Source organism: Aythya marila (assembly GCF_965140915.1).
Source record: "Aythya marila genome assembly, chromosome: 2".
Classification (NCBI taxonomy): domain Eukaryota; kingdom Metazoa; phylum Chordata; class Aves; order Anseriformes; family Anatidae; genus Aythya; species Aythya marila.
This window is the reverse complement of record NC_139043.1, coordinates 131,886,703-131,900,417: the sequence shown is the minus strand read 5'-3', so window position 1 is coordinate 131,900,417 and position 13,715 is coordinate 131,886,703. Positions and strand designations below refer to the sequence as shown.

The window sequence follows — 13,715 nt, the reverse complement described above, 5'->3', positions numbered from 1 at the left end:
AGCGAATCTGACAGCTGGGTAAAAAAAAAAGTTTACCTCTTCTAATCTGTAATTATAAAACTGACATAAGATGCTAAGACACAACCTAAATCTCGAAGGCTAGAAGGTCTGATCCAAAACAGAGTAGGATCATATTCCAGACACTGAAGTGCAAAACTGTGGGGGACAGTAAACTAGTAATATATATTTTTTATATTTTCTTTGCAGCCAGTGTTATTCTAACATATTTATCTGGCTTCTGGTTCAGAACTGGTTTGTATCTATGACATGTAAAGGTGTCCTAATCTGCAGGGACCAGCAGCAACATTTGAAAAAATGTGCTACTGCATATTGAGAGAACTGCCTCTGCTGTCAACCTGAACCCCTGCATAATCCTTTATGTCCAAGGCCATATGGGTTTAAGAGCCTGTATATAAGTATGCTTGAGTTACCTTTGGAGTTACGTCTCTTCTTGGTCACAGTATGGACAATGTTAATGCTTCCAGACCCCTAAAAACTAGTTCTTTTTGGTTTGGTTAGGTTTGGTTTAAAATAAACATTACAATTGATATTATTTATGTATTTTGCTTTCTGATAAACTAATTAGTTTTACTGTAAGACTTGGCAAACTTTTTTTTTTTTTTTTTGTATTTACGTCTTTAGAAGACTGGAAATAGTTGTGTTGAGCTAAATCTCTTTCACATACTGCTTTTCTTCAGTTTAATTTCAGTTTAAATCTTCATCTAAAAGCTGCTTCATGCCATTGTAAACCCAGAAGTCCTCTTCTAGATTATGAGGAACATAATTCATAGATTTTTTATAGTAACTTTTCAGAAGTATATGTTCTGGGCACATAAAATATGTTCAGTGCACTTAGAATAGAGATAAGTTTAATTACAAATCTGCATGTTTATGGTCAAAGAGTAAGAATGAACATTGCATTCGGATGAGGAAATGAATTAACATAGATCAAGGTTTTTGCTAGCCAGTTCAAAATTTGGTTGACTCCAGGAGTATCCATGCATGAAGTATGTCTCTTTGGTTTGTGGTAGTGGATAAGGAACGCAAATGTGTTGTTTTCCTTGATTTTTCATCTTTCAAGTGGAAACTTCAAAGCATTTCTACCTCACAGAAATCCTGTGATGATGAAGTGTTCTCATTTTCCAAGAATGTACTGCTATGGAAATCCTGGGTTTGATCCTATTATTTTCTCCAGATTTTTTATTTTATTTATTATTATTATTATTATTTTGTAAATCTATGTAAAATTATGCAAACATTTTCTGCCACATGAGGCAGTGCAGATAGTTAGATGTTGTGACTTTGATTCTCTGTGAGCTTTTAGGGAAAAACAGACAAATAAGCAAATAAAAATAAGTGAAAAGCCATGCTCACCAAAGCATTCAGTATGTTTCCCCACTATGTGGCAGCCCTGGACAAAACCAAATGAATGATAATAACAGTAGGAAGATATTTTTTTCGTAATTTTACAAAATATTTGTGTTCTATGGAGGTCTGACAAGACCTCACGTTCCCATGAGGTCCTTCTTCCCATCCTAACATGAACAACTAATTTTTTTGTTTATTTGTTTGTTTTCTGTTGAAAGCCTTATACATACTAACCCTATACACTAACCCTATTCTGGTATTTTTATTGCACAGGGGATCTTCTCTTACGGTATAGCAACAGGTGCCTGGAGCATTTACCTTTTTTACAGTAGTAGCATAGTAATCTCCCAGGCCCCTTGGCTCAAAACTTTCTAGAACATTTCCTTTTTATGCTTGATTCCCATAGTGTTAGTTTCAGAACTCTTTGGCTTAAGAACTATTTTTCTATTAAAAAAAAAAAAAAAAAGAGAGAGAGAGAGATTTTTTTTTTCCCCTGCAGGAGCTCCTTTAAAAGCAAAGGGGATCATTAGAGTTCGTTGTCTTACATCCAGTTATTAAAGGTCATGAAATGTAGTCTCATACCTGAAATTCCCTAGGCAGTGGTCATTGTGCACTTGGCAAGGAAGAAAGGATGTCAGGGCACATCACTTTGTGGCACACATAAGTGGGTAAAAAATAATTGGGTTGTCTTAGTATCAATGTATGATTGTGCTGCAAAGAGAGAATAAGTTTCCCAGGATGTGTAATTGTCTCCTCCAAGGGAAAGGACAGTTCTACATCAGTCCCAAATTTGGTGAATAATACAGCAACATATGACCCCTGTACAGAAAAATGTGCCACCCAGTGATCAATAAGCTTTTTCAATACTCTTTGAGAACTGGTACTCTCCAGCCTGCGACCCAGCTCCCAGTGGGGTCCCTAGAAAAAAGCTAAAAATACTTCAGGCTGTGTCTGGTAAGGAGGAGGGATGTGGCCCTCCAGGTGATTACCAGGAGCTCTGGAACATGAGATTGTATTGTAGTCTTTATCTGAATGTGTGACTGCAAGCTGATGGAAAAGCTGAGGGCAATTCTATTCTCCCCTTGGTTTTTAAAGGATGGTGACAGAGACAGCTTACAGAGCCACAGATCCTATGGTTTCTAAAGATTTCTAAGTACTAACTGGAGTCTGAATGGGAATTAATAGTGAAGAAGGTTTGCTAGCGGAAAACAAAGTGCTGCTCCGTAGGAGCTCAGGTTTTGGATAGTAAGGATGTAGATGGTAAGGAAGTAGATAGTAAGGAAGGAGATGAAATGAGCCAGAGCAGTGTTTTTTCCTCTTTCAAATATGTGGAACTCAGACCTAGTTTTCTTGCATATTTGCAATTTCGTTTTCCATTTTTGTAAGTTAGCTCCCATTCTTTCATGCACACTTGGCACAGCCACAACTGACCCTGTAGCAAGGCTGTCTGCTGTCAGGCAGATAACCACAGCAAACCTCATGCAGGACTCATGTAACAGGTTCATCCCACAGCGTGTTTCCCACTGATTTCTAATTTTTCTGCTTTATCCTTGTTGAAACTGCATGTGAGCCACCCGGCCACCCCTGTAATGTGTGCAACACTCTTGCAGGCCAATCTGCCCCTGCTGCAGCGGGAGCTGCTGCACTGTGCAAGGCTAGCCAAGCAGAACCCAGCCCAGTACCTCGCCCAGCACGAACAGCTGCTTCTGGATGCCAGCACCACCTCACCTGTTGACTCCTCAGAGCTGCTTCTCGATGTGAACGAAAACGGGAAGAGGCGAACTCCAGACAGGTGAGAATGGCTGCGCCTTTTGCACTCCGGGTAGAAGCGTCTGGCGGATCCAGCATGCTGAGCCTTGCCAGCAAGGGGTGGGCACCTGGGGGGAGTTGGGCTGGCATGTGCAGTGCCAGGACAGGAGGCACTGGTCACAAACTGTGTCTCAGAAGGCTCCCCCTGAGCACCAGGAGCACTTCCATGCTGTGTGGGTGAAGAAGCCCTGGCACAGGCTGCCCAGAGGCTGTGGTGTCTCCTCCCTGGAGCCCTTCAGAAGCCGCCTGGATGTGGTTCTGGGCACCCTGCTCTGGGTGTCCCTGCTTGGGCACAGGTGGCACCAGGTGGCCTCCAGAGGGTTCTGCCAGCCTCGGACACTCTGGGAGTCTATGTCCTTGGTATAGGTCTTTTCTTCATGACATCTGTGCAGTAGCCAAACTACCTTCGTGTACTGGTGTACGTATGTATTTATATGCACAAACTGACTCATGCAGCAAAATCACTTGAGAACACAACATCGCCATATTTACATTGCAATAATATTGACCAGACAGTTCCACACTAACCATTTTGGTTCGTAATATAACTGTGAAGCGTAAAGTAAATAATTCTATACATAACTCCTTTGTATTTAAGGTTTTGTTGGATAAATATTAAATATGGGGGAGGTGGCTAGGCACTCATATTGGGAAGTTTAAGGCATGTTCCAGAGTGTAGTCAGGGATTTGATTCCTTCTGCTATACCATGTTTTATGCACAGCATAAGGATATGTTTAACATTTGTTCCAAACAGGAGAAATGTTCACTGAAATCTGTTGTATTGTTGAGCTGAGAAAGAGTCTGTGCAGAAACAGTGAGTGAGTGCTTGTGTGTACAGTAGCTTCAGGGATATGGAACAATTCTTTTTCTTTTTTCTTTTTTCTTTTTTCTTTTTTTTTCCTTATTCAAGTAAAAGTTCTCTGTTTAGTATTACAAGAAAATGAATATTGTGGTTGTTTATTTTCAACTGTCTTCCTCTGATAGTGTTAGAAAGTCAGTTAGCATATAAATCTTACATTTTGGAGGCCCAAACATTGAATTTACTCTTAGTTTTGTTTGCCACAGATTCTATAGTGTGAAAAACTTTTATAATGCTGTTCTGCCAAATACCACTACCTGCATGTACAAGGCATTGCAGATGTCCCAGTTATCCTTTAAATGAGTAAGGTGAAAATTTGCATGGTCGAGAAGGATTGCAGTTTTATATACATGTGGTGTTTTTACCGTGCTAGGCAGCTAAACCCCACAACCGCTCTCTCACTCCCCCTCTATTTAGATGAGGAGGGGGAGAAGTAAAGCAAAGAACAACTCACGGGTTGAGATAAGGATAATTTAATTAAAGGAAATAATAATAATAATAATAAAGATTATTATGAACTAAACAATTTAACGAAAGGGAAATAAAAAGGGAAAGGGGAATGGGGAGGGGGAAAGGTAAAATAAAAAGAAGGGAAGAAAACAAACAAATAAAATAAATGAAGACTATGTGGAAGTGCAGAGGAAAGAAATTACTCTCTACTTCCCACAAATGAGCGATGATTGACCACGTCCTTGAAGCAGGGCCTTGAAGCACGTAGCCGGTGTTCGGGAGGAGGACCGACGTTTTCACAATGAGAGCCCACCCCTCCCCTCTTCTTCCTGTTTCCACCTTTTATTGCTGAGTGTGACATCATATGGTATGGAATATCCCTTTGGTTGGTTTAGGTCAGCTGCCCTAGTGATGTTTCTCTTCTCACTTTTTGCCCACCCCCTAGTAGGGTTAGAGAGAGGCCTGATGCTGTGCCAGTGCTGCTCAGCAGTAGACACAACACTGGTGTGATAACACTGCTGTTCTAGCTACAAGTGCAGAGTACAGCACTGTATGGGCTGCTGCAGGGAAAGTTAACATTCCAGCCAGACCCAGTATGTCATGAAGTTTTTGGGTGGAGACAGGCCATCATAACACAAAGCATATAGGTAAAATGGAGATAGTCATGATATCAAGGCTAAGTCTTGAAAATGTGTGCGTAGTAAAACTTAAAGGAATTCATAGCCATACGTGAACAGTAAGATTTAAAGTAACTTAGCCATTAAATAAAAGAAAATGTCAAAGTATTTGAAATTGATATGCTTTAGATGTTGTTTCAGGGAAATCCCTATGAGCCAGCAAGAATATAAAGATACCAGCAGAGAAACCCTTCTCTTTTTTCACCAGTTTTTCCTGATGGCTAAGCTGACCTGAAGCAGCCATTGGTGTTACACAAACTTCCTAGCTGAATCTAAAAAAGAGGATTAGTTTTTAGACATTTTCCATGTAGTCTCTTACTTCAAGCAAAGAGATAACATTTCCAAAGCAGAAATTTAGCTCCCTGGGGCAGTTCTGCTGCATATCCTCAGTCTTTGCAGAGTAGTGTACCAAACATCTGTGCACTGCAGGGAATAAAGGACTCTTAAAATCTAGTGAATCTTGTGAATAACTTAAATATCAGCATGATGTAGTCCAGTGTCAGTAGCAGACATGGTGTTTTGCCTACAAATAGATAGACACGTTGAATTATCTCCTAAGCCCATGAGGCTTGGCAGAGAGTACTGAGGAGAGGAGGGACGTGCCTTCCTGATAGCCTTACCTTACTTGTTTGCTGTTAACAGCAGTACTACTTGCTTCTCCCATATGACCATAAAGTGAAAATAAGCAATAAAGCCTTTCCTTTGTTTTTCTTCATTAGCATTCAGTAATAATACTCACCCCCTTTGAGTCCCAGTTTGGCAGTGCTGAGTTTCAGTTGTTTTGTAGTAAGTGCTGTCTCACCTATGTTGTGTGTGGGAGAGATGGATGGTGAAGACTGGTCAGGGAAGTTTTCAGTGAAAAGGCTCCATTAGAGCAGAAAGGGCTTGAGGAGTAGACCACAAGGGGATCAGCAGATCAGGAGAATATTGAATTTTAAAGTATTTTAATTACAACTCAGTCCTAGACCTAGGGGTATTTAAGTCTGTTTTATGGATTTTGTTCTCTATGTTAAAAATGTGCTTTTGAAACTCTGTCCTTGAGGACATGCCTTTGCCTTTACATCTGAGGTCTCTCTCAGACTCCTTCCAGCTCAGGGGGTCTCCAGTTCCTCTCCATGTAGTAGTGCAGCTTTTAGGGCATGCTGTGGGAGAAATACAGAGAGTAAGCTTTGGGAAGTTGCACATGGGTGGGAGTGCATTGCATGGTGGGACTTGCATGCTGTGCTGTTGGATGTCCACCATCTCCTTGGTGTGAGCTGCTGAAACGATTAGCCGGTAGTTTCTGTTGATGCTCACTTTAAATTAGGCTCCTTAATTCTGAGGAAGTGGCATTTCAGAGAGATGCACGTTTCTTTTTTTGACCCTCAGGTTCTTTGACTGTCATCCGAAAAGAGCTGGAAGGACTGCCCAATTCATCTATTGGAATGGTTCCTTGAGCTTAAAAATATATTTATATATATTTTTACAGTATCAAATAGCCCCATCAGTGGTTAAATGTGTCTGGATCTCTGTTGTCCATGATTACAGCTATACAAAACAAATATGAAGATCATGCTGTAGTTTTGGCTAAATCAAGTTCAGTGGCATTGTTTTGTGCACTCAAGAACATTTGTACTGCATATCTAATGAAAAGAACAGGATCCTGTTGGGAAGATTCTTAAATTTACTTGATGGGAGTTTGCATACCTTTAAATTTGAGTAATGTAAGTGAACAAACCACAAAAAACTGTCTTCATAGTCAGAACATGCATAGAGTGAGTATGGAAACCAAATACTTGTCTGGCTTTATACTAATTAAGCTATTAATTATTTTAATTGTTTACACAGAAGTAGGAGGAAACATCTGGAAATATGTATACCTTTTGTTTAGATGTCTAAGTAGATTTCAAATACACTAATAAAAATACAGTGTATTAGGTACTAGGCATCGTTTAAGAGGAGGGATTGCTACGACTCTGTTGCTAAAATATGGAAAAAAAAAGTCTGAAAGGCATTTTCTTTCCAGGGGAGCTAGATGAATTTGGAACAATTTTGTTTGGAGATGTGCTTCTCACTAAAGTAAATTGTGGTATCTTTTTAACTTCCCATGGGAAATGGGATGTGTGTGTATATACACTGTATATAAAGTATATTTAATATATGTATATAATATATAGATTTGTATGCATATATATATTAGATATACGCATGTGTATATTAGAAATATACACACACATCCGTCCATATTTACATTTTTCTTTCAAGCACAGATATCTACATAGTGTTGACTTGAATAGAGGTAAAATATATTAAGGGATTAGGTGAAGGAAGTGGAGTGAGTGTGTTGTAGATAAATACATGCGCCTCTTGATTTCTTTTTCTTATAGAAAATGCATCTACATGCAGTAATTCTTTCTGCTTATGGTTTCATAACCTTTTTTGCATACACGTTTTCCAGTTCTAGTTATTTATCTGCCTATCCAAATCTACTGTATGTGGGGTTTTATAGAGCAATCTGACAGCAGAGCTTCGTGTTTTACTGAATGTTTTCTTGGTGCATATGGTCTGACACGGATGAGCAGCCACGGTGAGATTTTGGAGTCTATTAAACTAGCTCATTAAAAAGATCAATCTGTTTCTGTAATAACACTGGGAACCATCAGTCACTGCAAGAGAGAAAAACTGACACCTGAGGAGACAACACATTTTAGTAATTTGTTCATGACATGTCATGAACAAAGTGTTCGCTATATTTTGTTTACAACTTTTGGAGTTTACATTCTATGCTAGTAAAGCAAAGGAACTTGGACCAATATGAGTTTTTATTTTGGTGAATGAATGCTTAGTTATAAATAACATTTTAAATACATTAACTACAAAAGAGTTTTTGCTGAGTAGTCATCCTTTGAGGTTGCTAGAAAAGATTGTATGGCAGAGGAGCATGTCATATAATGGTTCTACATTTATGACAGCTACCTATAAAGTAGGTATAGGATATTTTAAGGAAAAAAAAAATCTAAAAAAAATCTCTAATTTTGAGTGAGAAGAAAATCAAAGTGGTTGTGATTGTTTCGTGCCTTTAAAAAGTGATGTTGTAGTTGCTGTACCATTGGCACCGCTGACAGTGAATTCATGTAGAAGGTACCTTGGCACATGGACCAACTAAAATAACTCTGTTAAGCAAATATTTTTTTTTTGAAGAAGCTCCTCCACATCTCAACAAGATGTGAAGGATAGTCACAGCAGTTACAGCTATGCTCCTTGTAAACTATGTGCCATATTGAGGAATTTTAAAAGACTTTTCTTAATGGTTAACAAGACAATATTTATCTCTTCCGTAACACGGAACTATAAACAAAATCAGTACTTTTCCCAACAAAACATTATCAATATGCTGGCATATTGTCCAAGCTAATGCTGTGCATTTCATTTAAGTTAGTTAAGTACAGAACATTCCTAGAAAACACACAGAAGTATCTGTACAGTAAGGTGCAAATATGAACATTTATATGAAAATATGTGGTTTTGCCATCTAACTATAGTGCAGAAAAGCAAAATTAGATTTCCTTAGATTGTTTTCCTACTTGCTACACTTTTAAATTTGCTTTTTCTACACTGGGCTATCAAAAAAGGCCAATTAATAAATCACAGTTTCTGCTTTTTTTCCCTGTCTGTGTTAGTGACCGTTCTAAACCTAACAAACAGAAAAAATGGATAGCTTGGCTTGTACATACAGGAAAGTCCGTATTTTGCTTGCGTAGTATTTTTACAATTGAAAGACCTGGATATTGAGCTTGAGTTTCTGCAAAGAAAACACACACCAGCAACTAAATAGAAAAATTGTCTTGGAGGGATGTCAAAAACATCACTACCTATTGAGAGTTATTGCAAGCAGTTCCATCATGCCAAGAGTCATTAAAAATATATCATGGTCCTCAGCTTTTCCTGATGAGGAGTTTTCACAGCCACCCTGCATTTGTTTTGGAACAAGGTATATATTCTGCTTTAACAAAGTATATCTTTTATATCTCTGCCCAAAATTAGAACAGCTGTCCTGCTGTATTGGAGAAAGCTTTTTCCCTCTTTGCCAAGTTCAGGTATAATATGTATACCTGCAGCTTCTCTGGCATTAGTGATTGTGGTGAGGGACCTGGAAAATCTCCTTATTCCTTCTGAAAACAGTGCAACCCATCTTTTCATTTCCTGCTGGTAATTGCTAGATCTTACTTTGATCCTCTCTCCCAGTGGATATTGGCAAAGATTTGTTTTTTCCCTTCCTCTCATTGAGATTAAAGGAGAACCTACTGAGAGGCAACAATTAATACATCGAGTGTTTCTCCAGAGATAGTCCCTCAAGGTTGGTTGGTTTGGGGGAGGGGTTCACTGAAGGGCATTTGGGTTTCTTTTCCTGCTTAACAGCAGGCAAACAAGAAAATTAGATCAAATTGACATTCCTGTCAAAATGACAGAAAAATGAGTTAGGCTTTTTATTACTAGGAAGATATATTATGCCATCCATAAATAATGGAGCAGAAAGTTCTTTTTAAGAAAGGCTAGAATATGTCAGATATTTAATAAAGGTTTTTGGAGGGAGGGACTCGATCTCAACAGTTTGACATAGCCTTTCTGTTCAAAGCTGATTTTGTAAGTTTTGTTTATTGCAGTGATAAAAACAGCTATACTTTGGTGAAATGAGCTTTTCTAAAATGAGGTGTGAACCCTAGAATGAACTCTAGTCTTTCTTTATACTTTGTTTTAATAGAAAATTATTTCAGTGTGGGTTCCAGGTTGTCACTTTTTTAGGCAGAGGTGCAAGACAGAGGTGTTGGAAATAGCAGATTGTGATTAGAATTAACAAGAATCTGTAATGCAAAAAACTGCCATTCTCCCTGGTAGCTCTCCAGAGTTGCCTAAGCATAAAAACCTTGTCTGAGAGTAATGGAGTGGGGAAATCTTGAATGTTATTGTGGACTTGAGTCTAACCACATCTTCCTGCAAAATTAATGACAGGCACAGCACCTCTGACTGAAATAACCAAGTTGGTGCAAAAAATCTCTGAGGAATTATGCATTATCTGAAGTTATTCTTGCTCTAAGCCTCTGTGCAACACTGATCTAGGAAGCTGCTGTTGATGTGGTATTCCACTTCTTGATAGGAACTCATCCTGGCATTAAGAATAGCTGAGGTTCAGCATACTGAAAATGCTACCTTAAGACTTCATGATGTCCTCTTTTTTTTTTTTTTTTTTAATAGAGAGGGAACAAAACACATTTATTTAGCTGAAAAAAGTCCCCCGACCACCATATCCTCTAGCACTATTGAAAGTGGGAATTGTTTGGCCTCTATGTATTGGCGGATTGCTGCAGCTCTGTGATTTTGTGTACACCCACCTGATCACCGTGTGATTCCAGTGAATGCTTCTCGCTCTCCAGCTCAACTCTTCAAGCTGTTCCATCTGCAGGATGACTCTGCTAGTTATTCTCAAGTTATGGAGACAGTTAGACAAGGTGTATGTCCATTGCATATTTGAAGTAAGCAATGTTACAACATGTTCTGCACCACTCATTTGGAGAGCTAAAGAACAAGCTCTAGATCCTAAAGTTTCCCATGTAGGTGGGCATGCACGTTCCTAGGCAGATCTTCTCACAAAGTGAATTAAAGTTCCTTTGCTTTATTTTTCAGAACCAAAGAAAATGGCTTTGACAGAGAGCCTTTGCACTCAGAGCATCCAAGCAAGCGGCCCTGCACTATTAGCCCAGGCCAGCGGTACAGTCCAAATAATGGCTTATCTTATCAGCCCAATGGTCTGCCTCATCCCACCCCACCTCCACCTCAACATTATCGTTTGGATGATATGGCCATTGCCCACCACTACAGGGACTCATACAGACACCCCAACCACAGGGACCTCAGGGACAGAAACAGACCTATGGGTAAGGCATGTTGATTTTCTGCATTGTTTTTTCTGAGGTTTCTTTTTCTCATGTAACTATTATGTGGTTTGTACATATTGTTTGTTTGTTTGTTTTCTGGTAAAAATATACCTGCCCTTCAGAGGTAACCTTTATAACTGTCAGTCTAGCTGCTCCTGATGATTTTATTGCAGATTTGCATTTGTAAAAGTGGACTGAACTGTGCCTTTACTACACTCTAAAGCAAGACTCAGAAGGAGAAGGAACCCCTGCTCTCACAGCTTCATAGATGACATGGACACGCAGGTGTCTGGCAGGCAAGGATAGGTAGAGCATCTTATTTTTCTTCTAATGCCACATTTGCGGCAGTAACAAAATTAGTATAGCTTGCTTTCATTGTAAATTAGAGGGAAGTTATTAGCCTTTGGAAAAATGTTTCCTATGTGACACCTCAAGTGTGCATTGTGTCGTGGGGATGTCTGCAGAGGATGCATACAGCAGAAGCACCACACCCTGTGCAGGACTGTGCTGGCAGCACACATTGCTTTATGGGGATGTCTGATGCTCTTGGATTTGCCTGGCTTGCTTTACATCTGCACATACTATTTTTGCTTCTTTTAAACAATTCTTCAATAAAAGAAGAACATTTACAAATACTCAGCATCTGCATAGAGGAAGCTAAACAAGAAGCAAGTGTCAGTTCCTCTGAGTGTTGATAATAAATACTGACTTGGTTCTATCATGTTGTCAGCTGCTGTGATGTATGTGCTGCATTTTAACCACATGTTGTTTAAAACATCTGTGAAGGGATGAACCCTTAATGATGTTCTGTTGACATGGTAGTAATTACTGCATTTAGTGAAATAACATTAAGTTTATACTAATATTTTTCCAACTTTCTGAAGTACAGCTAGTATTTGAGAGAGTTACCAAATAATTGTCTTGCTGACTTCAGGTAGCTCAAATTAAAAATTATACATTATTGTATAAATAAAAAAGAGTTATGTTCATATTTGAGAGGTCATCTTGCAACCTACAGAACTTGCAGAACTGAAGGAAGTACACTGAGTAAACAGTAGCATCTAGTGTGTGGAAAATTGCTAAAGAGAACTTAAAGCATAGTTTTTAAGTAACCATTTATTTTTATGGTGGCATCCTTATACTAGACCAGGTAATGTATGGTATGTATGTAGTCATATGTCCAATGGGCTCTTCTTTCTATTTTTTTTTTTTTTTTTTTTTTTTTTCCCCTTCCCCTAGAGGACACCCAACACTGTAAACATGATTTGCTCCTTTTTGGCAGGGTTGCATGGCACACGTCAAGAAGAAATGATTGATCACAGGCTAACAGACAGAGAATGGGCAGAAGAGTGGAAACACCTTGACCATGTAAGGGCTAAATGCACTCATGTATAATTGTCTAAAAGGAGTTCTATAAGACAGGGAGTTAAACCTTTTCTTTTAAAAAAAATCTGAATTCCAGTACAAGTTTTGAGAACACTGGTGATTAAATATGGGGTCTTGGTGTACCCTGTCAGGTAGCTCATATTATTAGGCCTTGCTGTTCAAACATATATTGCAGTATCCTAATTATTACAGACTGCCAAATGGGGAATGGACTCCGCTCTATAAACACTAGATCTGGGTCATATGACCACTTGGCCTTGGAACTAGTTAATTGGATTTTATTAGCTCTTACAACATTTCCAGATATCAGTTCTGGACCAGATCTCCTGGCCTTTGTAGTGCCATGCAATACTGGTGGTAGGATACAGTCCTTTCAGTCTTCTCCTCCACTCCTTCTCCCTTTTTTTCCAGAAATGTATATCTGTGTAGATATGGAAGCCTACACCTTTAAGATCACCAGTTAAACAGGAAGGGATCATTATTCTTAACTCAAGACTAGAATTTTTCAGATGTAGTTGAAAGAACGGGGAGAGACACCTTCATTCTTAAAACCCATGTACTCAGCACATGAATGTTTTCTTTATTTTAATGTCAGTTTATGAATAAAATTATCTTTTTCATTTCTCTGCTCCATCCACTGCTGTGACTAGCTGTTAAATTGTATAATGGACATGGTGGAAAAAACTAGGCGATCTCTCACTGTACTACGGCGATGTCAAGAAGCAGACCGTGAGGAGCTTAATTACTGGATACGACGGTACAGTGATGCAGAAGATTTAAAAAAAGGCGGTAACAGCAGCAGTAGTCATTCCAGACAGCAGAGTCCAGTGAATCCAGATCCAGTCACACTAGGTACAGTATGCTTGTTAAAATTGTTCACAGGTCTTGTTTCAGCTAAGCAAAGTGTTAGACAAAGCTTGTATTCGTTCTTCTGACTCTTCTCTAGTACTGATTAAATATTCCTCTATGCTACCTACTGAATTATTACTATATTACTATATAGTAATATATACTATTATGCTCTAATATAACCATATCTGAATTAAATATATGTAGTGGTTTAACCCGGCCGGCAGCTAAACACCACACAGCCGTTTGCTCACCCTCCCCCCTCCCTCTCTGGGATGAGGGAGAGAAACGGGAAAGTAAAGCCCGTGAGTTGAGATAAAGACAGTTTATTAAGACAGGAAAATAATAACTAATAACAACAACAACATTAATAACAACAATGATGATAATAGTACTACTAATAA

The 13,715-nt window shown here is 38.9% G+C and overlaps 1 protein-coding gene across 2 annotated transcripts in view; it reads left to right on the top strand.

Annotated features, from left to right (window-relative positions):
- RUNX1T1 (RUNX1 partner transcriptional co-repressor 1) overlaps positions 1–13,715 on the top strand; it is a 111,367-nt gene that overhangs the window by 72,969 nt on the left and 24,683 nt on the right. For both annotated transcript variants that reach the window (XM_082754058.1, XM_082754057.1), the window contains 4 exons: positions 2,979–3,160; positions 10,826–11,076; positions 12,359–12,444; positions 13,113–13,314. In XM_082754058.1, coding sequence (XP_082610184.1) covers positions 2,979–3,160; positions 10,826–11,076; positions 12,359–12,444; positions 13,113–13,314 — 721 coding nt within the window. The remainder of the gene's footprint in view (positions 1–2,978; positions 3,161–10,825; positions 11,077–12,358; positions 12,445–13,112; positions 13,315–13,715) is intronic.